Here is a 25,179-nt window from a genome sequence, read left to right as displayed (position 1 = left end):
TTAATTTAATCTTTCTACTTTTAGCTAGCTTATCCAACATTCCCGGGGCGTTTGTTAGCTTTTGCCTTATACAATATATAGTGCAGGTTAAGTATTGACGCATAACTATTATTTACATGACAAGTAAATAGCAGGTATAAGACAAAAGAGTTGTGATAATTTTTTCCATCTAGTAGTACATATATTGTACCATTATTAACTATAGTGGTTATAAATAGTACTACTAAAACAATTTATACTCTAGTAGCATAAAATACATGTATATAATACATTAAAAATATTATTATAAGTATAATAGTACATTAAAAATACCATTATAGCAATAAGTAATTACAAAAATTAAGTGAATTTACCAATTAGTTCTCTTATATGCATTCCAAACAAATAGCAGCTATACGCCTAATTACACTCATATAGTGAGTATTGTAATTAATACGAAACAGAGAGAATGAGAGAGAACCAATTAAAACACGAGTACGGTGTATGAAACACTGTCAGACACTCGAACAGTCGACACAAAATGTAACTTGTTTGGCCTACCACGAACAAATATCCCTTACATAAGCCAAGACGAGACTGATTTTAATTACAAACATAATGAAAGTCCACGAACAAATATCCCTTAGATAAGCCAATACGAGACTGATTTTAATTACAAACATAATGAAAGTTGAATAGGCCATGTCACCGTAATTGTGGGACTGTTTCTATCCATGCCACGAAGGATGGGACCCAGTCTTCGGTCACCCCTCTCGCAAACGACATCTCCCATTTTCTCTCTCCTCCCCCACATAGTATCATCCCCTCACCTTCACCTACTTAGATTCCCCTCTCTCCTCTTCCCAGAATCTCCCTTCCCTAATTCCAGAATCATCAACCTTTCCAATTCCAGAATTTATTAATTAGTTTTTTTTCAGTGTTTGTTACACTGATTTTAGCTCACTAGTTTAAACAATTTGAATTTTTCGAAGAATTTGAAGCTTCGTTAATGGCGATTGATGATGATACTGAGAGTTGTAGTAGTAGACCGCTTCATTTTTCGCCGAAAACGCCGAGAAATCATCAGTATTTGAAGCTGGAAGTGTTTAATGATGTTCTTCGTAGGCTTCAAGATTCTGATTGTTGTGATGCTAAACTTCCTGGGTTTGACGATCAGCTTTGGGCTCACTTCAATCGTCTTCCTGCTAGGTAAACTTTCTTCATTTCTTCAAGATTCTGATTAGTGTAACTCTCATAATTTCTTCGACTTCTAGGTTTTCGTAGTTTTTTTTGGTGTAATTTATTGAATTTTTTGGTGTAAGATATGCATTGGAAGTGAATGTGGAGAGAGCAGAAGATGTTTTGACGCATTTGAGATTATTGCGTCAAGCGGAAGAGCCTCCTAATATACTTGCTTATGACGTCCGTGTTGTACAGGTGAAAGAATTCTACAACTGTTTGTTGAATTGACTTTTATATGGAATTTTTTCAAAGTTGGACTTTGAACAGTGGTCATGACTTTATTCCTAATTCAAAACAAACTATATATTCTTCAGGATTCCGGTGCCAAATTCGAGTATGCGTTTAGATTAGTATCGTGATTTTACACCTCATCCATTTTTAATTGGTTTTTGATTATTTATTTAATTCCTATTGATGGTAACTAGAAGTATCAGTGTGATTTTGGTGCCAAATTCAATCAAGGTTTATCCATTTTTAGAAAGATCTTGAATTCTAGATCGGCTATGGGTTCAAATTAATCCTTCATCAGAAACACCAGTAACTATAGGGGCTGCCTGAATTGAAGCCTGATTTGATTGTCAAATCTCGTTTATTTGGGCTAGAAAGTTCATTGTGCAGCAAGAAGTGATGGATGCCTGGATAAAACAAAGTACTTAAGGTATTGGTTGTAGGGGGATTTGTGTTGTGGTGTGGGTGGCCATAATCATATTGGTGAATAAGCAAAGGCCATTTTAGAATATTATCCATTAATAGGTTTCTGTTTCAAAGGATTATGGCGGAGAAGCTCGCTGGAGAAAAGTAGTAGAAATGGTGTAGAAAAGAAGTAGAAACGAGTGAGAGATTGAGAGAGGATAGAGAACTTAACAGAGTTGGCAGAGTATGCCGGAAAAACATGTGGAGAAGACCTCCGGAGATGGAAGTATGGTAAAACTGCAGAGCCACATGTGTTGGACTTTGGAAAAAGAAACTTAAGGGCGAAAACCTAACTAATATTTTTGTCCCTTTTTTTAAAGGGGTACTTATATTTTTGCCAAAATGTTCCTGAAATGTACCCAAAACAAGCGTTGACCATACCCAAATTCGTTAATGTACCCATTTTATGGATATGATTTGAGGACATACCCAAGGAGTACCCATATTGTTGCTGTACCCAAAATGTATCCGATACTGATATGGGTCTTTTTAGAAGTACCTGTACTTCAGAAGCCCACCAAGGCACCAATTGTTCTGTGGCTTTAGGGGCTCGTGCGCTTCCAATTGAAGGATCAGAGGAGTTTTGCTGTAATGATTCCTTGACTGATGTAAATATTTAGGATGTGTACTATTGGCCGGACACTTGTCTTACTGAACTTATTAGACCTTATTATAACTTTTTTTAGTGGTAAATTGAATTTGGTTAGCCCTTATTAACCCTTTGTAGAACTTATCTATCCTGATGGTATCTTACCCAAACTTATTGTTCTTGAAATAAGTGGATACGTGATGAACAATATAGGGCTTTAGGGCCATAAATTGCATCTTGATGCATTCTTATTTGATTGTTCAAATCATACAGGTCAATCTCACTACAAATGGACATTTTGGTGATTCTTTCAATTCACATTCTATGGATGAAGGTAGTCATGGTTCTGTCAAGAACTCTGTTGGTCTGGGGTATTGCTCTTTGTGACCATCTTGAACTCCAGCTTTAACTCTGATTTTTTCTTATTTGGTAAACCTACTCATTTGACTAATGCTACATTTTGTGGTAATGGTGGTAGACTCTCACTCAGCCTGCACCCACCACCTACATTCAGTTCATTACAAAGTCTCGAGACTCATGGTCTAAGATATGATGTCGAGGATAAAGATAGCTTTGTAAATGCTACCATCTTGCAGTCCACAAGGTAATATGTGTAAGGTGTTCTGATAATAACATAGTCCTTATCAGAATATTTATGCCTTAGTCTCATTATATTTCTTCATATTTTACTTACTGTTTCTCCATATTAATATTGATCAGGGCAATGCATGAAATCACCTTTTCTACTATTGACAAACCAAAACTCCTTAATCAGGTAGTTTAATATTACAAGCTGTGTTTTCAGGGGTGATTTTCATTACAGCTATTGTATTTTCACATTGCAATGTTCAACATATGAAGTTTTTAATTGTGCCTGAAGCCTCAATGACGTAATTTGGAATTTTAATAATCAATTTGGCTTCGTAATACGGGTACATGTTTGTCAGTTTATTAAAAAAGTCAACCTTGTTGTTTTTCTGTCCTACAGCTGACTTCCTTATTATCTGAGATGAGCCTGAACATTCAAGAGGCCCATGCCTTTTCCACAGTTGATGGCTACTCTTTAGATGTTTTTGTGGTTGATGGTTGGCCGCATGAGGTATGATCAGTAGAGTTGTTAGGCACTTATTTATTTATTTATTTTTTACCACGCATCTTTTAAGCCACAGTGTGGTGTTTACTCTTATGGCTGCATTAACTACTATGGGATCATAGTTATATTTTGCAATTTGGAACGTGATCCAGATTTTGTTTATCTTCCAATATACCATTTATATCTCATTTCTTCGTTGGGTCTTATTTTCCAATATTATGTAAGTCCTTGAGCAGCAATTAGTTCCTCATCCTCAAGACCTCAAGGTTGTTGTGTGTTGTACTTGTTATTTATTCCCTGTTGTGCTAAAGGTTTATCTGAGACTCTGAATTCAAAGTTGGTTATAGTATGACTTTCAAAAGTGAGGAGAAATGTAGTGAGATTGAACTGACCTTGCTTTATAGATAGGTATTGAACTTAGGTCCTCATGTTTTTACTGCATGTCCTTTCTATAATTCAACATTTGAACAAGTTTTTGTCGACGCACTTTTAAGATATCCAAGTACATAAAATGTTAGGATCTGAATAAATCATATTGGGAGGTGGTCGTAGCCATTGCAATGACTTGTTGCTATGTCATGTTTTTTTTTTTCTTAACTGGCTAGCTTCAGTCTGCCGTTTTGAACATTTGTTTTTATATTATCAGGAAACTGAACAGCTTAGAAGTTTACTGGGCAATGAAATACAAAAAATGAAGGTAAATCCTGGGTGGTGTTAACATCTGCCTTTCCTTTTGATTGCATTGTCTTGATGCCATATAGTGAACATTGTTTTACTACTTGGACATGATCATTATGTGACTTTGCAGGTTTCTGCATTTTACCAGCTTTGTCAGCTTAATATTGTTTTGGTTTCAAGATTGGAAATATTGGCATGTAAAATGTTAAGCTAAATGATGGAGGTGGTAGAGATTTAGTCAGATTAAGGATATCGTTAGTGTAGGGCCTGCTTGGTGACATTTTCATATTCTAGCTTATAGTTTTGTAATAACAGAAAACTGATTTTCATTTTGGTTTTTAAAATTCACACAAGTACTTTACTTGATTGCTTATATGCAATGGTGATAGGTCTTGTAGCGTATATCAATTTTGTGAGATTGAGAGATCCTATAGCAACACTATCATTGGAACTTTAAGATTGTTTTCTATTTTCAGACTTTATGAAGGCTTAAATTCCTGTATGGAAAGTGTCTGTTTAGGATTTTTTTTAAAGCTTCTTCATCTCAGCATCAAAGTGCTAATGTAGAGCCTTTTTGTTTCTAAAGGATCCCCTTTCGTCAGAAGCTGTTAGTGACCATCATCATGAAACAGTTCAATATGGTCCTAGAAACATAAAGGGAACAACAAACAAAATTGATGACGCTGAAATTGATCAGAGCCTTCTAAAAGTAGGATACAAAGTGGGATCTGGCTCACACGGTGATTTGTAGGTTTTCTTGTCTCAAAATCTTAAAGCAGTGCTATGATTGGCGTGAACTCTATATGATTGAATGATTTGGCCTTTTCAGGTACAAAGGGACATACTGTGTTCAGGAAGTTGCAATCAAGGTTCTTAAGTCTGAGCACATTAATACAGATGTGGTTAAAGACTTCTTCCAAGAAGTTAAAATAATGAGGTGGTAATCTCTGTTTTTTGGAATTTTTTTTTTAATGGGTACCTCACTGTATTGTCTGAAATATGTTCATTCTCTTCAAGTTCTGTGTCATGCTTCTACATTAACTTTATTATTAGGTTTGCTCTAGAAATGCTTCTTTAGTTCTTTGACTATTAGTTTATTTATTTAATAAATTTTTTTTGAGAGGATTTTGTGTAAATTTTATTTTATTTATACTAAGTGAGTTGAATTTTCCATAATGCTCCTAATCAAAATTTTATTTTCTTGAACACACTCAATTTAACTTCCAAACTTAAAAGAGAGGAGGCATGTGTTGGTCTATCTGTTTGAGGACTTAGTATCTCTGTGTGGATTTGTGAGACTTTCTGTGCATGTTACCAATTTACAATGTCAGTGTCTTCTGATGTGGTTGGTGATGCTTTCCATAGACTACAGGAGAGGATAATGTTAGAAAGCAAGAGAGAATAGAGCTAATATTTGATTAACTACATGTAAAGTGTTTAAGATTGTCTATATTGGAATTGGAGTGAATTAGACTCTTAGCTCATGACATTTTGTCTATAGTAGTGGTTACCATGCGAACTAATATAATTTGGTCAATCAAATGAAATATTGAAAAACTCAAGAGTACTGTACTGAATATCCCCTTTTATTAATACTCTTTGTGTGCGTGTTCCATTCCCTTTTGCTTTATTCTTTGGCAAACAAGTATTACTATCTTACCCCACAATATTTATCCCTTCTTTCACACTCTCTCATACTTAATCCACATTTTTCTTACACCCACCCACCTATATTCTTCGTTTCTGTTGCAATATCCCCCTTTTTTCTTACACTCACCTATAAACAAGGTTTTGCAATATGTGGGTAGGAGAAAAAAAAAAAAAAAAAAAAAAAAAGAAAGAAAAAATAGGGGGAATATCTTTTTGCTATAGTTTTGTTGTCTATTCTGCTAAGCCTTTGACCCCCCTCTCCGCCTAAAAGCTTTCTTTGTCATGTGTTTGTCTTTTATCTCTGTGTTTTAAAGCTTTTTGTGCTAAACCCTCCTTTTGGCTAAGTTGTGCTTACTGGATTTGCTGTAGAGTAATTGTTAGAATGTAGAACAAATATTTTAATGAGTACAATAAGAAAAACTATCTGGTTCCTAGTCGACTACCATGTTTGAAGGTAAACCGTTTGAATAGTCAACCGCTTTATTTAAAAATTTATGTAAAAGTATGGAGCTCGAACCTTAATATCATGTCAGAGCTCGCTTTGATAATCACAAATGTCCAAGCTCAAATAGTAGTGTTTTATAAGCACAATAAAATACTAATGTTATTTGGCTCTATAATATTCCCTTTTTCCGTATGTCATCCATTTTTTTTTTTTTGAAATAATGATGCTTTTTGACATTTGTACGAATGATGCTTTTTAACATCAATTCTGAACATTTTCTCTCTCCATCTCTTCACTAGTTCCCAACCACTTTTTCTTTCCCTCTCTCCAAACCCACATGCACATATGTACTTACAATCATGAGTTATAAAGAATCTAAAACCTCCTTAATTCCAGTTGAAATACCCAAATAGGCTTTTAATCAAAGCATTGAGGGAAAACTACTTAGGGGTCCTTTGGTTTGCACGGGGTAAACAGAACGGAATCTTAGTATTAAAAGGCGCGAGGCCATAGTTATCAAAATCACGATCCGGATCGTAGAATCGTGCGATTCTACGATCCTAATACACCCTGTCGATCTGGATTGTCCATAGAATCGGTTTGCGGTAGAATCGGCCATAGGATCGGTAGAATCGTATAGGATCGGTAGGATCGATAACGATTCTACAATCCTATGGCCGATTCTACCGATTCTACAAAATAAGCTTAAAAGGAACATTTTTATCTTAGTGGACTAATATACAATTTTGTAGAATCGGCCATAGGATCGTAGAATCGTTATTGATCCTACTGATCCTATATTAATTTACCTTCTTTTGCAAATGAGTCTCTTCTATAAAAGTTAATAAGCTTATTTTGTAGAATTGAGTGTGTTCTACAAAATAAGCTTATATTAATATCCTGTAAAATCGTCGTTTGCCCCTCCCCCAAACCTCGATCCCCATAGTTATCAAAATCGCGATCCGGATCGTAGAATATTCTACGATCCTAATACACCCAGTTGATCTGGATTGTCCATAGAATCGGTCTGCGGTAGAATCGGGCATAGGATCGGTAGGATCGATAACGATTCTACGATCCTAATACACCCAACCCATCTGGATCATCCATAGAATCGGTCTGCGATAGAATCCTATCAATCCTATATTAATGTCCCGTAAAACCATCGTTTGCCCCTCCCCCAAACCTCAATCCCCAAATCGTTAAAGTCTGGCTGAAAGGACTCCCTGGACGGTGGCTGCTATGGGACCGGTGGCTGCAAGGAGGCTTTTTTGACCTCCCTCTCCTTAATTTAGGGTTTGTATTTTGTGGATCTTTTGTAAATTTCTCTCTCCTTGATTATTTTTAAGTTTTTTAATTTTCATTTTTTTTTTTCTATATTAATTTACCTTCTCAAAGCACATGCTTTTTTTTTTTTTTTTTTTTTTTTTTTTTTTTTTTTAAAAAAAAAAACTGATTTCAGCGCCTAACACTGTAAAGCTCATGAGGCGTGCACCTTGTGCCTCATGCAAAGGCGCACTAGGCCCACGCCTTTTGTAGGCTCCTGCGCCTACATTAGCTAAAGCCCAAGAGGCTTCGCCTCAACGAGCCTTGCGTCTAGGCGCGCCTTTTAAACTTAGAATGGAATGAACAAAGAAAAAGGAGAATGGAATGAAAACCCCTCAAATTTACTATGTTGTTTGTTACTATGTTGTTTGTTTTAAAAAACAAAGAGAAACAAGCTACCGGTCCCACCACCACACAACAACCTATTTCCTTCACTTCCCACTTTTTCCGGCCATAACCCATTCCCTGCACCTCTCCCACCCCTTCCCTGCAAAACTTTCCCCTCCCCCCAAAAAACTTCCCCCAGTCAGCAATAGTGAAACCCTAGAAACCTTTCCTCTTCCACGTAAAATTGTCGTTCACCCCTCCTAACACCCAAGGGGGGTTCGAGGTTTGGGGGAGGGGCAAAAGACGGTTTTACGGGGAGGTGAAGGGTTTTTAGGGTTTTGCGTGGCTGGGGAAGGGAAAGGTTTGCTGGGGGAGGGGCGGTAAAGCGTCGACGAGTGGAACAACAATGCTGTGGATGGTTTCCGGTGGTGTGTGTAGGTAGGAGGGTGGTTGTGGGTTGGTGGCTAGGGAATGGGAACAAAAATACCTTGGTGGGGTGGGGAATCAAGTTGGAAGGATTTGGGGGAATGAAGAGGGTAAAGGAATTGGGAAAAAAACCTAACAAACAACAACAAAGGGAATCAATTAATTCCCTTTCCCTCTGATGAATACCCCTAACCAAACGACCCCTTAATGTTTTGAGATTTTTATGTTTTAGATTGTGGTAATTATTTATTCTAATTTAGTTTTATTTGTTATTATATGTATGTAAAAAATCGTCATGCTATATCACAACGCTTTAACGTTTTGGTTAGGAGGAAGATAGATACTTCTCGTTTTCAGTCTCGTGTTCAGGAGGCAACCGTGTTGGCAAGATGAGTTTTGGGTCGCAGCGCCTTTCTTGGGAGGTTGGATGGATCTCCGGGGTACTCCTATGTAGGTCTCCGATATTGTCGGGTGATTGCACAAGCATTCACTGCGTCCGACGGGTTAACAATATCATTCGCCGGGTGCATCGAACGATGAGGACATAGAGGAGACACATGAAGATCGTGAACCTTCTCCTCTATGTCCTCATCGTCCGATGCACCATGTCCCCTCGAGTACATATGACCCGATGAATGATATTGTTGTCCCGTCAAGTATACGGGCCTGGTGAATCCCGGTGCAAATCACCTCACAATATCGAAGAACACCCAATAGGAATACCTTCGAGACTCGACCAACCCCTCCTAGACCCCAAAAACGAACTCTACGACCTAGTGTCCGGACTAATGCTGTCAACATTGGGGGCTGGCCCCTCCTGAAATTTTTCCATGTAAAGTTACCTCTTCCCTAATTTTTTAGTACATAGTTGTATCTTTCAGAAAACCATTTGTCCACTCCCAATTAAAACAGAGCCAGTTGAAGTAATTAGGGTAGTGACGTTCCTGATGAAGCAGTCAATCAAATACCAAACCATTGTTCCTGGGATCTTTGCGTGCTATACATATAATATGGTTAGGAAGTAACAAGAAGCTTAGATTCAGCATCTTTGGGATTTAGGGAAAACAGAGGAATTAGAAAGTTAAAGGAGTGAAAGAGGAGAAAAATACAAGGGCTTTAAGCTTACTAACTTTTATTTGACATTTAGTTCACTGTAGGTAGTCAGAAGCTAAATAATACCATGCATAATCAATATAAAAATTGCTTGCCACACAGAAAAGTCAGTAGCACTATATAAATTTTCACCGAACTGATTCTGAAAGAGAAGTTTTGATTTGTAAATCAAGATTTTGGCTTAGTAACAGTAGTTGGGATGTAATATTTTGGTCTTCAAGTGTCAGAATATCTTCCCTAGAATCAGAACTTGTCTGTTCTCTTCTCTCTGTTTCCATGATCTAGATCTAGAATTCCTTACCATCTTGACATGTCCCGGATCTGCCGAAGGGAAATATCTCTCTGATAATCGCTCCCTCCTCCACCTCTTTTCCTGGGCATGGAAAGGTTATTTGCATGTTTAATGGAGGCATATCAGACCCAAATATGAATCTAGGTGGTAACAGTTCATTCTTCTTTAGGACCTAACATGTGTTTGTTTGGATGGCTAATCACTGATGCGCCATGTATATACAAAGATAAAGATGTAGTAAGAAGTGCATGGCATGGTGACATTGTGAAAAAGCCATTATTAAAATCATCTTATGCTGGTTGATCTTGTACGTTGCAGGAAAGAAAAGAAATTCATTGTCTTGTCACAATGTTCTCGACTCTTATGGACTCATGTGAGCTTACGGTATCATTCAACATTGCAAGTGATGCCGGTTTTTATGAAACAGGCTACAGTATAGAAGGACGTTAAGGCTTTGATCTTTTAGCTGATTCATATCCAATATATGAAATAGGTTTGTCATCGGCAGATAAGTTTATAGCCTTCAAAGGCAATCTTTTCTTTTGGAAGATCTCTCCACCAAAAAGAGTAGGTTGTCTAACACTTTGTTTGGATTGAAGGAAATGAAGAGAAAGGAACGGAAGGAAAATGGGGGGATGAATTATTTGTCATTTGGATAACAAATAAGGAAGGGAATTGAAGGAGAGAGAAATGGAGGGATTATATTGTAAGAAATTGATCTTTCCAACAATGGAGAGATTTGAATGGAAAAGTCATCTTTCTTCCCTTCCCTCCCTTTCTCTTCCCTCCCTCCCTCCTCTTCTTTTCTTTCCCATTTCTTTATCCAAACACACCGTAAAAGTTTTGGGAGAGGGGGGAAGGGGTGGGGTGGAAGAGCTGAACATGTAATTAGTAGAATTATAGAGCTAGCGCTTTAAGGTGAGTGGAATTATACAAGTCTATCTTATCAGAAATTCACGACTTCAAAACTTAAATTGGTAAGATCTGTTGGTAAAGATAGAGGTTGGAAATCATACCCTATTTCCCATTGCCATACATCTAACAATAGAAGGTTTATAGTCAAATAACCAATGGTTAAGAAACACCAGGGCAGTGGAATAGAAAGAAGAAACTATCATATATGGCCTATGCTGTCAGTTGAAGAAAGGTGTCTTGCAAGGGACATAAAGATGAGGATACTTGTAGCTTATGGCTAGTAAAAATAGTAATGGATCGAAATTTCTCCTAATGTAAGCAGATGTTTGTTACCTTACCCATATGCCCCTAGAAAGTTATGACTGTGTAGAGGTGGTTTCTAGTTTGGGGCCTCTATTGGTTGATGTAGGAGAGAAATTCCTATGGATAATTCTAAAGCATGGGAAATTAATTCCTTTATAAAATTCCTAGGAATTGCAATAATTTGTTTGGTTGTCATGTGGGAATTTGTCAATCTTAGGAATTGTGAATGACCAAGGGATGGGTGAATAACTTCCAATGCTTTGTGGGAAATTGTACTTCCCATGAGTTGTAACTTCCTCTCTTTTTTAGTTTTAATGTCAACCAAACAACATGGCCAAAAGGAAATTCATGAAAAACCAAATGATACCTGAGTATTTATCTGAAATACAACTTATTACTACTTATCACAAATAAATAGTGTAATTTGTCGCACATCTCAGGTTGCAAGGAAAAATGATTTAAATTGTGAATCTTACACTTTAGAGAAGGGGAAGGGGAGACAAGGGGGTGGGGGAGAGGAAGTAGTTAAGACTCATGAAGGAGAGAAAATACATAAATGGCAAGGGTGAGTGTCTATTCTTTATTTTGCCTTCATCTATATAATCCTTCTTCCTGAGTAATTTCTTTCAGATTGCATGAGAAAGTCCTGGTCCATTCTCCCGTGCTGGCTGGATTCTTGGATTGAGATGCCTTAATGTCGAGTATTAATTTAGGAATAGTCTTTTTTGTAGCCTTGGAACACTGTTTTTCTTTTCTATTAGATTTATTAAGGAACTAGACTGGGTGATCTGATATTAATTTGTTTATCAACAAAAAATTAATTTGTTTATTGAAAAAAGAAAAAGGGAGAGTGATATTTTCTCATTAGGCTGTGGGATGGCCTTTTACTTGAATTCACCCATTCACTGTTTGTCCTTTATTTTTCTAGTACCCCTCCGAAAATCTTCTCCCACAATTGCACTCTTTATTAAATAAAGAAAATTTAATCAGATCTATAATCTAGCATACCATTCTTCTGGACCCATAGTGGGTACTGTTCTGCATTTCTTGTTTCCATAATATGTATTAAATCAAACTGGACACTATTTAACACTACAAGAAAGAAATGACAGACCCTTAAGTGATACATTCTCCATTCCATAGTTATCCAAAGTTGGATAATTGCCTATTTGCCTATTCTGCTGTTTGCTCGTATTTGCGAAGTTAATCTTTCTTAAGCTTAAGTTTGACAGATTGGACTTTTGTGAACGATGGCACTGTGCATTTTTTATTTTTATTTTTTTTTAAATGTGATGAGATGTTTTAGTCTAAAAGAGAAGTGACAGACTATATCTTGAATGTGATGTTAAGGAATGAGCTTATGAAAGCATTACGTTTATTTGTACACTGCTTCAATGAAAACTGTGCTATTTAATGTTGTCATAAGGTAGCTAGCTGACTGTAAATTTGAAGATTGTATGTAGGAGCTCATAAGTCACATTAGTTGAGGCTTGGCATGGTGTAAAATATTTTGCTGAAAGTAGATTAATGGATGAAGATTTCTTTTGCAAATGAGTCACTTCTATTATGGAAATAGAAGGATGAGATGGTCAAGATTACTTGCAAAGTAAATTGCATTAAACACTAATGGAACAGAAATACAGAGTTATATGATCGAGAGCAGGTCAAAGTCATCCAAATTCTATTGTTATTATGCTTTCAAGCTTTAATTAATCATGAGCTGAAAGCATTGCGTCTGTACAGTAATGCTTCACCCTGTTTTCTTCTGAGGATATGAAAGTAAAGGGTTGTTTCTGTTGCACTAATTCAGGCATAATCAAACTTGAGTCTAGTGCGCATTTCATAGGTGACGAAGGTCAACAGTTGACTTTGGTCATTGAGTTTTTATTAGGTCAAGCTGCCATTTCTTTCTTCTTGCTTATTCTGATCCTTGAAAGTTGCCATATGTTTCCAGTGTTATTGCCTACACGGCTACACCTTATGAGCTATAAACTCATGGGTGCTTGTGCATTATTTGTTGAAGATACCTTACCACTAAGGTGCTAATTTTTTTTTTTTTTAAATGCAAACTAAGGTGCTATTTTTTTTTTTTTTATTTATTTTTTTTTTTATGCAAACTAAGGTGCTAATTAACATATGTGGCTTTTTAATCTGAACACGGAGAGAAGATACTGAACTTGAATTTAGGATTGAGTTATTCAAGCGTATGTGGATAATCTTATCATTTCTACGTTCTTCCCTTTGCTAGTTCTCTAATCACTAAAACAAATAGTCAAAGTGATTTGTACCTGCCAGTTCCTTTGGTCTTCTGGTACACAGAGCAAAACAAGAGTACCTATATAAATTATTTCTCATTTGAAATCAGCCTTGAGTCATGTGTTATTCTATATATTCTACCTTAGGCCAATCTGTCTGTAGATTTTCTATCCTCTTGGCACTTTTTAGAAAGGAGTGGGGGTCAAGCCCTACATGCTTAAGTCATGTATGTAATTTAAGTGAGCTGGGGTTAATGTGAGACAAGGGTTATTGTTTAAGGAGAACAAGTGTCTTTCATTAACATGTTATTTATAACTATTGTTCATCTTGTAGGAAACTTCAGCACAAGAATGTTGTGCAATTTATAGGTGCTTGTACAAAACCTCCGAATCTTTTCCTTGTGACTGGTAATGTCCTGTGAAAATATTCATTTGTTTTGTTGAATTGCTCAAGTATAGTTTCAAGTTCTAGTACTATTGAATTTCTATATTCTAAAGCTATCTTCATCGTGCTGTGTTAAGTACTGAATGTATTGAAGAAATTGCATTCAACTTAAAACTAGATTTTATATTTTAATGTCGTGAATGGAAAATGCTTTGCTCATTTTGTTAGCTAGTCTATAAATGTTATAAGATGATGTATAGACATTTACTTTTGTACAGTCCTTGGTGCAATTATTATCTTCACCTTTCAGATTGCCACTTTGCTTCCTTAATCTTGGCGTTCTGTTCTAGGGGTTGCAAATTGTAATACAGATACGTATAGGTCTAGTCTTCTTTTTTCAGTAAAAGATTCTCAGACATCTAAAATTGTAATACAGATACATATAGGTCTAGTCTTCTCTTTCAGTAAAAGGTTCTCAGACAACTAAAATTGTAATTTTACAGATACGTACAGGTCTTTGATCTAGCCAACAGTGTATGGTAGAGGCGTCTGTGTCTGTTTTCTTGAGTGTTTGTGGTAAACATGCTACCTACCAAGTGTAAGATTGGCATTCCAAAGTTGATCAGTATTTTGGCATTCTTATTTTGCTTGATGTTGCTTTGAATCTTCAGTAGGAGAGTAGTTGCAGACTGATTCTTTTTTCTAAAGCGTGTTTTTTCTCTGATTGATCTATTTTTTTCCCCCTCTTTTTTTTTTCAGAATTCATGCCAAAAGGGAATTTGTATGATTTCATGCATAAGAAAAAGGGTGTGTTCAAACTACAATCAATACTCAGGGCAGCTATTGATGTTTCCATGGGAATGGAGTACCTCCACCAGAATAATATTGTACACAGAGACCTTAAAACTGCCAATCTGCTTATGGGAGAAGATGGGGTAAGACATCTTACCTTTGCAATCACATGATCTGTAAAAACATTTCGCAGAGGGAGTTGTAGGGATTAGTAAGGGAGCAGAATGTAATTATGTGACTATGTCTGATTTTATATCAACAACTAATTTCCGTTGGCAAAGACACTATATGTTGGAGAATCACTACTTTTGTGGCACAATGGCCCTCAATAATATTTATCATGTTTAAAATTTTATTCCAATATACTGTGGTAGTCTGGTCATTATTCTCGCCAATGATGGACTTTTGTATCATTCTGTACAAGTAGTGTGGGAGTTGGGGATTTAGGATATGATATTGAGACTTTCTTGCATGATGACGCCAAATGGTAATACTCCTTACTTTCTTAGATCTAGTATGACTAGGAATATCTAGGTGGCCATTAGTATTGGTCATTTTTAGGAAGGAGAAGGGATGTCGTGAGTGCTATGAAGCTCTTCTAGGAGGCAAGGATAAAGTAGATATGAATTTTTGAGGTATGTGAGATTTTTTTTCTCTTCCTAATTTTTTATTATTAAAGCTGTTTTGGGGCTGTTCATCCAGTTGAATGAACGGTAGTGATTGCATGGAAACATTTTACTGTCTGCTGTGCCTTAGTTTAGGTTTCCTAGCTCCTATGCATCAATGGACTCCTGACATGGCAACAATATTCGTAAGATTTCAGTTCTATGCAGGGGCGCGCTGGGGCAGTGCGACTGGTGCGGCCGCACAAGGCCCCCAAATATAAGGGGCCCCAAAATTATATACAGTATATATTTTTATTATACAAGATAGATATCTAGAACTAAGTTGGTAGATCAGTGGTAAAGGCAATGTCCAATGTTGCAGGACTCACGGGTTCGACTCATGCCTTTTTTTTAAGAAAATTTTGTTTCCTTTTGGTTGTACAACTGTACTCCACTTATTCGTTTGTACTTATTTATTTATTTTTAACATTCTCAATATTTTGGTTTAGATGGGTATTATCATTTTAATTTTTTGGCATTTCTTAGACCATCCAACATTCACCTTTGCTAACTTATTTTCACATTCCTCTTTAGTCTTTATTTTCTCACCCCTCTAATTTTTCATTGTTCATTGCTTTAAGATCTATCTGTTTGGCTCATGTCATGGGATGTGACGAAGTTTTATACTGGCTGTCACTGGCCTACCGTAACCCTCCTCCTTTATCCAGGCTTGGGACTGGCAGCGGGAAACCCACTGGCGGGAAACCCGATAGAGGTGTGGAGGTGTTTGGGTAAGATTGGTATTGATTGGTTAACAAACCTTTTCAACAAGATATGGACGGCTACAAGGATCCCACAAGATTGGAGGAAGAGCACCTTGGTCCCGGTTTATAAAAACAAAGGAGACGCTCAAGATTGTTCTAACTATCGAGGAATTAAGCTTATGAGCCATACTATGAAGTTGTGGGAAAGGGTGATTGAACAAAGGTTGAGGGCATGCACAAGCATTTCAGATAACCAATTTGGTTTTATGCCTGGGAGATCTACTATGGAGGCAATCCATTTGATAAGACAAATGATGGAGTTTTATAGGGTAAAGAAGAAAGATCTTCATATGGTCTTTATTGATTTAGAGAAGGCATATGACAAGGTGCCAAGAGAGATACTTTGGTGGGCAATGTTGAAGAAAGGTATCCCACGAAGGTATGTAGACCTAGTTAAGGATATGTATCGGGATGTGTCAACAAATGTGAGGACATGCGGAGGGTTGACAAAAGATTTCCCTATTACAATCGGATTGCATCAAGGGTCTGCATTAAGCCCTTTTCTTTTTGCAACGGTTCTAGATGAATTAACTAGACCAATTCAAGATGAGGTTCCATGGTGTATGCTGTTCGCAGATGATATCGTTTTGGTGGATGAGACTAAGGATGGGGTTAATGTCAAGTTGGAGCAATGGAGGCAAAGGTTGGAATCTAGAGGGTTTAAGCTAAGTCGGAGTAAGACTGAATATTTGGTATGTCGTTTTGGCACTCAGAGGGGGACAAGCAATGAAGTGGTGAGTTTGGATGGAAAGGATTTGACCATGAGTGAATGTTTTAAGTACCTAGGGTCGATCATCCAGAAGAATGGTGACATTGATCAAGACGTGACCCACAGGATTAAGTCAGGGTGGCTTAAATGGAGAGCGGCCACGGGAGTGTTATGCGACCGCAGCATTCCCTTAAAGTTGAAGGGAAAATTCTACAGGACTGCCATAAGACCAGTGTTGCTCTATGGTACAGAATGTTGGGCTTCTAAGAAAGAGCATATTAAAAAGATGGAGGTTACGGAAATGCGCATGTTAAGGTGGATGTGTGGAAACACTTTAAGAGATAGAATCAGAAATGAGGTTATTCGCAAGAAAGTAGGTGTGGCGGACATTGTAGATAAATTAAGGGAAAATCGTCTGCGTTGGTTTGGACATGTAAGACGGAGACCCGAGGGTGCACCGGTGCGAAGAGTGGAAGAGTGGGACCATGGAGGGATTAAACGAGGAAGAGGGAGACCAAAGATGACTTGGTTGGAAGGAGTGAGGAAGGATATGAAGTGCATGGATTTACGTGAGGATGAAGTTTTGGATCGTAAGGGATGGAGGAGAAAGATTTATGTTGATGACTACACGGAATAATCAAATTTGGTTCATGTTAGCCGACCCCACTTTTGGGATTAAGGCTTTGATTGATTGATTGATTGCTTTAAGATCTAATCATCCAATTATCTGAAATTTAATCAAATACTTTATGTTTCTTTGCTTCAATTAAAAATTCATTGTCTTTCTACTGTGGACTGTTGGTAAATTTTAAAGTATAATTGAGTCTGTATTATTTTTCTTCCAATTGATTGATTTATTCTAATTTTAATATATGCTGTGCCATTTTCTTAAATATTTTTTTTAAGTATATATTAGTAGGTTTTTCTTCAATTCTCGAATAAGGGCCCCGATTTTTTGAAATCGCACAGGGCCCCGTAAAACTTTGCCATGCCCCTGGTTCTATGATCTGGAGTGTTGTCAACATTATCTGTTTTTTCTGAATTTGGTGAACCAATCAGCTTCTTGATTTCTGTTGTAGTTCTCAGTCTCTATTTTATTAGATTGTTCCATCCTTTGCTCCGTGCTTCTTGAGTCCTCAAAGATAAATTTAAGTATTTACTCTATGGGGGTTCTTGATCTAAGTTATCTTTGAATAACATTGCTTCCTGCAGGTTGTTAAGATTGCTGACTTTGGAGTTGCTAAAGTACAGACACAATCGGGAGTCATGACAGCTGAAACAGGAACTTATAGGTGGATGGCCCCAGAGGTAATTATGATTCTATTATCTTCATATATTTGTGTCGTGTTTAGAGATTACTTAAACTTCAGGTATAAGCAAAGGAAATGAGATCAGGTTGTAAATTGTAAAAGAAATTTTCTAAAGAAAAAAAGCAAATGACGTGCTAAGAGAAATTTGTTTTGATTAAAATTCGATATCCACTCTGATTGCTGTGTTGTAGAAAAGGGATGATTGCTGGAACATAATTAAATCAATGGATATTACCCATTCAGAAAAACTGAGCAAATTAAGTTTACTTTATCCGTCTTTTTGCTGTTGACTGGAGTTGGCTGGATACCTATTGCAATGGTATGGAAATTACATTTTGTGTTCTATGTGACAGAACTTTATACTCAGTCCAAGTCACTGCTGTCCAACCACTGTTTAGTATGATTATTTGCTGCTTCAGATAGATGCTGTTGTATCTAAGTCCCAAATAAACCTGACAGGTGTACATTAAATAATCAAATTTCTCATTATCCCTGTGAAAGGAAGGTTGTGCTTGCCTTGGGTTAGAACTTTTGCTCCACTGGTTGTTCTGTGGTGGTGGATTGATTTGGTTGTAATACTTCTTAATAATCTTCCCAGGTTTTACTCTTGTCCTCTATCCACTAAAAGCCTCAATTTTCAATTAAAAAAGCAGCAAAGATTGAAAATTATTAACAGGAACATACCATTTTGTTTTGCCCTTTCTCAACATAATTGATTTTACACCAAAGGCTTAAGTTGTTCCGTCATAATACTAGGAGGTTTTTTTCTACATCTCTGGCTGGCTGGCTTCAACTTTTTTTTTTTTTGTGACATGACTTTTCTGGCTTATGTTGCTCCAACTGGTTTTATGATTTCTAGGTTATTGGACATAAACCCTATGACCATAAAGCAGATGTCTTTAGCTTTGGGATAGTAATCTGGGAGCTTCTTACTGGCGAAGTAAGTCTTTTTCTTTTAAATCCTTTTTTTTTTCGTTGTTTCACCCCTCCTCCCCCTTTCTGCTTCAATGCAACCCCATTTGGCCTCCAAATGTACCATTGCCGGACATCTTTTTTATATAGCATGAGCTCATCTTAGTACCAAATTTAGCAGTAACTTTCTTATGATCTTATTTACCAGCTTCCATACTCTTCCTTGACCCCATTGCAAGCTGCAATTGGAGTAGTCCAAAAGGTAAAAATATTCTCCATTCTGATCAACACTGGCAACTAGTGTTACCTGTCTAATCTGATAATTACTATATTAAACCTGATTATTAGGGGCTGCGACCTGCTATTCCAAAGCATGTTCATTCGAACCTAGCTGATCTGCTGGAGAGATGTTGGCACCTGGACCCTACTCTTAGACCCAATTTCTCGGAAGTTACTGGGGTCCTGCAGCAATTAGCCAAAGAGGTAGGCACTAGCGGTTTTATAGGGTTTGGATAATCACATTTCTTCTCTATTACAGAGTACTATTTTAGTCTTTTTGAGATGGTTTTTCTGTCAACACAGGTCGTAGAAGTTGATAGTTGCCAAAATTAATCTTCTTCCCAAAAAATGCTTCTTATCAAGTGTGCCCTTCGGAAACGATGCAGATCTGTCTCACTAGATTGTATAGTATTTTCATTAGATTGTATAATATCTTGCGTGACTAACAAATGGAATGGATCCTACTGAAACTGACTAACAACTCGCATGGCAGAGAGAGATGCTATTTGTAGATATATATGTCGACCAACATGTAGGCTATATATGTACACATATTCTGAATGTGTGAATATCCACTTGTATCTAAGACTAAAGAATGCTAATTAAATGGACTGCTTTTTGGATTTGGATAATTAAGTTTGTCTGAACCATTTTTTGTTTTTTGTTTGTCCAGTCGAGTTACTCTAGTCCAAATTTAAAAAATCTTCTCAAATTCCAATAATCTCCAATCTAAACCAAATTTTAATCATTTTACTATCTGACGGTTTTTTTTTTTTACCTTTTTTTTTTTTTTACTTGAGATGCAACATGTGCCCACAAAACTTTTAAATATTAGATAAAAGAAAACTAAAATCATTTTAGTCTAAAATTCATAATAATACTAGTTTTACTGGAAATATCTCCAAAATTTTTTTAAGGCTGACATTGTTAAACTAAAATTATCTTGTTTGAGCTGTTAGCTCATTTGCATATAAATGTCCCTAATTATGATATTGAGAAGTGTGATATTAATATTTACAAAAAGATTAATGAGCAACAAATCATGTATATAGGTCGGGTTAGTTCTCTCTTGAAGACCCGTGTTACTTGCTACAAAAAGTCCTCTACTTTCCTCAGAATTTATTGGAATTTTAAGCTTTGTTCCATGTAGAGAGAAGATCAATCCTTGCAAAACAAAAATATGTATGTTGTGCACGTTGTTGCTCATATAAGAGCCCGTAGGCTTAAAACCATGCTGCAGCCAATTGAAATTGAGGGATCATTTTTCTGCACGAGCAACTTCAATTACTACACGCTCAATCTTCAGGCCTGCATGTGAGCTTTTGGTTTGCACGCGTAGGGCTTTTCGTTCTGTTTGTGTGGTTTTATGATTAAGTGCAATGTGGCTTATCTAGATGAGTTTGATTGTTCTATTCGTATTATCTTAAACTATATATTGTTTCGTTTATTGTCGAGTATATTCCCTATAGATTGAACACGAGAGGGTTGTGAGTTGTGAGGAGTATTTAAATTCTTCACAATTCATGCTTGTATTTTAATTCATACATCATTGATACCACTCCTTAGTGCAAAGAGGGCTTTTATCCCGACTCTATCACATCAACCTCTTCTAGTTATACCTTGAAGTTTATTTAAACTTTTTTTTAGTTGTTCTTTTGTAAAACTAAACATCTTAGCGTGATAATTTTTTCCCGTACTCCAACGAAATCAACATGAGAAATTTTCTTCTTTCATAGTATAATATTATTAGAACTTTGAACTACAATAACGTGTTATAAAAAAATTGAAATATTAGTTGTTACTATGTACTAGTATATGGAAATATGTCAAAATTAAGAATAGTCATATGACTCATATCAAACATGTTACCCACTAATTAAGATGGGTAAAAGAACGTTGTACACTGAAAATCGAATAGTTTCTTTTCCTTTCAACTGAAATATAAAATAGTCAATAATAGAACAACTTGAATAGATGATCAAGCTTCAATTGCATCACTGGCTCTACAAAGGAGCTGTCGTGCTCGAATACGGTCCTGCAGACGGACCATTGTGTTCATACAATGCAATGCAATACGAGCCTGCCTTCTCACACACGCCCCGCGAACCACAGCTTGTAGCTTGACTAGGCTTTTTAATGCTCTAATTGCTCTCCTTGCCTGTGTGCATGTAAGCCACCCCAAAAATGGATAAATTAAATACGTAAATTGTTTCATTAATAACAACTTTAATGGAAGATTTTGATGAAATAGTTAAAAAAATCAATACGTTAGAATTTTGAAGGAGGGAGTCTAAACTAAAAGTGCATTTATGACACTTTTCTTTCTATCTTTCTCATAAACGTTGTCAACTCTAAAAGTTCTTGAATCTTAAGGAGTATTATATAGTGAGTCTGGTTTATTTTAAAATGACTTATAACCCAATAACTAATGATTATTATAGTGATCGAACAAATGATTGAATGTTAAGCTAACAATTAGCTAGGTTAAATAAAAGAAAAAATATAACAAAAAATATCTAAAAAAATATCCGAACATTTATCATGAATTCATGAGATGATTAAATTAGAATAATGATTGAATTGAAGGTATAGTATTACCAAATGACCCCTGAAAAGAGATTGAATGTGGACAGCAGCCATCTCTTCCCTTAACTTCATGATCTCCGAACCAGCTCTACTCTCCTCCTCTTCCTGCTCCTCTGTTGTCGTTGTCTCCTCCTCCTTACTCGCTTGATCGTGAGGCGGTGGAGCAGCCGAGTCAATGGAGGTGACATCCTCCTCTTTCACGGAGCTAATCTCCTTGATCACCGTAGCACAACTAGTCCTATTATCATCTTCATTCCCAGTAATACTTGTGTTATTGTGAATGATAATGATATTCTTGTTTCTTCCTTTGTGACCAGGGAATTTAGGCCTTAATATCTTTTTCCTTACTGAGGAAATCCACTTACTACTACTACGACGAATTCCCACCCTACCGGCACCACCACTAGCCCCTCCAGCAGCACCTGCACCACTTGTGCCACCAACAGATTTTCGTTTCCTAAGACTAGGGAACCTCTTCTTAATGTCAAGTTTTTTGATGCTCTTGATGCTTCTACTCACCTTCATACCCCTAAATTTGTTTGAGGACATACTTGTTACCCTCATTTTTTTGGGTACTTTAAGCTTTTTTATGTTCATGATAAATAAGTTTAGGGATGTGAAATAATGATAAGATGAACACCAATTAAGAGAATGTTTAGGAAAATAAGAATTAAGATTATGTTTAAATGATGAAAAAAGTGTGATAAAATGTATTTTTGAGGGAGCCAATGTTGTTAGTGCGTTGCATGTTTATGTTGGTTATGGGTTTGTTTGTTTGTTAGAAGGACGTGGTGGGATGTTTGGTGGTTTTTTTTTTTTTTTTAAAGGAAGGAAAATGACATGATTATATGATGAGTTTGAAAGATTCAATAATAAAGGTGGTAAATTAAAGGTGGGTGGATATGGCCTATATTGGAAGGAGCCCAAGCTTAATATATGGTTTGTACTTGGGCCGAAAAGAATGGACCTGGGCTATATTGTAATATTATGTGGGCCGAGATAATTGCTCCAAATCATGGTGAAATGGTGAATGACTAGCAGAATGGCTTTTTTTTTTTTTAATTTTAGTTTCAAGTGCAGAGTGCCATTTACTTCATCAAGAAAAGCATTTTGAACAGAAATTATGATTTCTTCAAGTGCATGTTCATGACGGGAAGAGAGGATAGGAGCCACTCTTGTTTCATCAAGTTGGCAGGGGCACTTAGTTTTCACCATGGCCTTTTGTTGCCTATCTCCACGCATGGTGCCACCTGATTCCCGAACAAAAAACTTTTTAACAGTAAGGGGTATTTTGGGAATAATCTAATTTTTGTGTCTTGGCTAGAGAAGTTGAAAGTTGTCCATTCCAAAGCGTTTGAGAGTCTGCAAAAGATTTGCCCTATTTTTTGAGCTTTTGAGCATAGCAAAGTATGTGTTAGCTGAGCTGAGCAAATTTTAGCATAGTTAAGCAGACATAGCAAAGAACAGGACCTTAAGTTTCCCTAAGAACGTCCTTTCGATGGTAAAGTCAAAAAATACTTTCTAGGAAGAGAAAGTTGAGATAGTCTAGAAAATCGGAAAAAATTACATGTCTTAACTAGGCCATGTTCACTTCACTTTATTTTCGCCGAACTAAAATTATTTTTAATGAACCAAAATTACTTTTGAAAAACTTAAATTATTTAAATTGAACTTAAATTAATTTATTGAACTAAAATTATTTTTACTGATTCTCTATTATATTTCTTTTTTGAAATTACCTATTTTTACTAATCTGAATTTATTTTTACGGAGATAAATTTTTTTTTACTAAACTGATTTTTTTTTTTTTTTATTTTTTTTTTTAATGTGAAGTGAATAGGGCATCAATTGTACTTTTTGGTTGAATCAGGGGTAAATTAGAAACTGTGTCATTAAGGGTAAGTTCAGGAATAATGGACTTGATCATAGTAGACTTGATCCTAATAAAGGGTATCTTCGTCATTTTAATGGTAATTATGCCAAGGTTTGGGCCAACCTAAACAAATCCAAATAAATTCAGACAAATAAAATGATTCGGATTAAAAAAAGATAAGTTTAGATAATTCATTAAATACTCCCTACGTTCTTTTAAATGCTCCATTTTGACTTTGATACCAGTCATGTGCACCACTTTAAGCAATATTTGTATTTTGTACATAAGATCATATAAAGTCGTATGAACACATGTTAAAATCCTTTGAGCGTATAATTTTCGAATATCAACTTTTAATATTTTATTCTTATTACTAATCTTGGTGATGAATTATGCACTGACTAATACGCTGATCAAATAAGGACACTTGTAAAAAAAAGTTTAATTTCTTGTGAACCATTACCATTTATATTAGTTTATAATAACTACCATTTAAATAACTTTTTTTTTAAAAAAAACAACTAATTGTTTAAAAATTTGTTTGAGTACCAATACTATTTAACGCCAAAGGTTAAAAAATCGTCTTGTGCGGCCCACTTAAACCAAACCTTAACCATCCACCACTCTTCCACCTGAACCGAACCCTAACCACCTACCACTCCCCCATCGAACCGTAACCAATAGTGGGTGGCTAGTTTGATTCAATTGGGGGGGAGTGGTGGGTGATTAAGGTTCAATTTAGGTGGACCCCATAAGACCATTTTTTTTAATTGTTGTCGTTAAATGATAGTGGTACTAATGGCGGATCCATGATTTTTGAGCCTGTGGGTCAACCTATATATTAATTATCTGTGAAATTACAAAAATAAAAAAAAAATAAAAAATAATCCATGCATCTTACAAGCCAAAAGTACTGTAAATAACATATTACAAACACTTAGTATTATAAAGCTATTACAATTGTTCACGATAAGTTTTCGTGTTTTGATATCGATCTATTATTAGAGCTGTCAAGTCAGGTCAATTCCAGGTCAAGTCATGTTCGGGTTTGGGTCTCAAATATTGGGTTAATCCAAGTCTCTAGTTGATTTCGGGTCGAGTCATATCGGATTCGGGTACATTTTTCGGGTCGATTTGTTGACAATTCATGTATTGACGTTCAAGTTTAATCATTATCGGTTTCTTCATATATTGTAAGAGAAATAATTTTAGATAAGTTCATATTTGAGCTAATAAGTTTAAACTACATTTTTTTCCACTTATTTTTGAATAAATAATTTTATATAAGTTTAAATTCGAACTAATGAGTTCATATAAATTTAAGATAAGACCTCAAAAATGTTCAAGTGTGTTACCTGCCTCAATTTTTTTTTTTTTTTTTTACTGTCTTTTTCAGAGAACTCTAGTTTAAGTTCTTAACTTTGTTTAGATACTTGTTCAAAATTCTTTGTTATTAGCTTTATGTTTCGGATTAAAATCGTTCTCAATTAACTAAGGATACATTTTAAAGCATTAATGTGCTAAACTGGATTAATAGCTATATATATTAGATAAGAGCATAAGAGTTAACATATGTGT

The 25,179-nt window shown here is 36.0% G+C and overlaps 2 protein-coding genes across 2 annotated transcripts; one reads left to right on the top strand and one right to left on the bottom strand.

Annotated features, from left to right (window-relative positions):
• Nucleotides 1-796: 796 nt before the first annotated feature.
• Nucleotides 797-19,774, top strand: LOC145562474 (serine/threonine-protein kinase STY17-like). Its single transcript, XM_081622769.1, has 16 exons — nucleotides 797-1,188; nucleotides 1,302-1,416; nucleotides 2,777-2,874; nucleotides 2,982-3,107; nucleotides 3,224-3,278; nucleotides 3,492-3,602; nucleotides 4,243-4,293; nucleotides 4,861-5,021; nucleotides 5,104-5,211; nucleotides 13,661-13,734; nucleotides 14,471-14,646; nucleotides 17,854-17,949; nucleotides 18,811-18,891; nucleotides 19,072-19,125; nucleotides 19,212-19,346; nucleotides 19,446-19,774. The coding sequence occupies exons 1-16, from the start codon at nucleotides 989-991 to the stop codon at nucleotides 19,473-19,475; spliced, it is 1,671 nt and encodes a 556-aa protein (XP_081478895.1). The 5' UTR covers nucleotides 797-988; the 3' UTR covers nucleotides 19,476-19,774.
• Nucleotides 19,775-20,998: 1,224 nt separating this feature from the next.
• Nucleotides 20,999-22,560, bottom strand: LOC145563983 (uncharacterized). The gene is made up of 2 exons (XM_081624354.1): nucleotides 21,741-22,560; nucleotides 20,999-21,300 (listed from the first exon to the last, which is right to left on the bottom strand). The coding sequence occupies exons 1-2, from the start codon at nucleotides 22,323-22,325 to the stop codon at nucleotides 21,121-21,123; spliced, it is 765 nt and encodes a 254-aa protein (XP_081480480.1). The 5' UTR covers nucleotides 22,326-22,560; the 3' UTR covers nucleotides 20,999-21,120.
• Nucleotides 22,561-25,179: the final 2,619 nt, after the last annotated feature.

The sequence above is a fragment of the Chenopodium album genome, chromosome 10 (genome assembly GCF_948465745.1).
Source record: "Chenopodium album chromosome 10, dcCheAlbu1.1, whole genome shotgun sequence".
In the NCBI taxonomy this organism is placed as follows: domain Eukaryota; kingdom Viridiplantae; phylum Streptophyta; class Magnoliopsida; order Caryophyllales; family Amaranthaceae; genus Chenopodium; species Chenopodium album.
The sequence above is the reverse complement of the archived record's forward strand: the minus strand, read 5'-3'. Positions and strand labels throughout refer to the sequence as shown.

Coding starts and splice junctions, on each gene's coding strand:
- LOC145562474 (XM_081622769.1), top strand. CDS start 989: ATGGCGATTGATGATGATACTGAGAGTTGTAGTAGTAGACCGCTTCAT. Junction 1,417..2,776: donor ATGACGTCCGTGTTGTACAG/GTGAAAGAATTC, acceptor CAAATCATACAG/GTCAATCTCACTACAAATGG. Junction 14,647..17,853: donor TGCTTATGGGAGAAGATGGG/GTAAGACATCTT, acceptor TGCTTCCTGCAG/GTTGTTAAGATTGCTGACTT.
- LOC145563983 (XM_081624354.1), bottom strand. CDS start 22,325: ATGAACATAAAAAAGCTTAAAGTACCCAAAAAAATGAGGGTAACAAGT. Junction 21,301..21,740: donor CTCTTTTCAGGGGTCATTTG/GTAATACTATAC, acceptor ACATGCACACAG/GCAAGGAGAGCAATTAGAGC.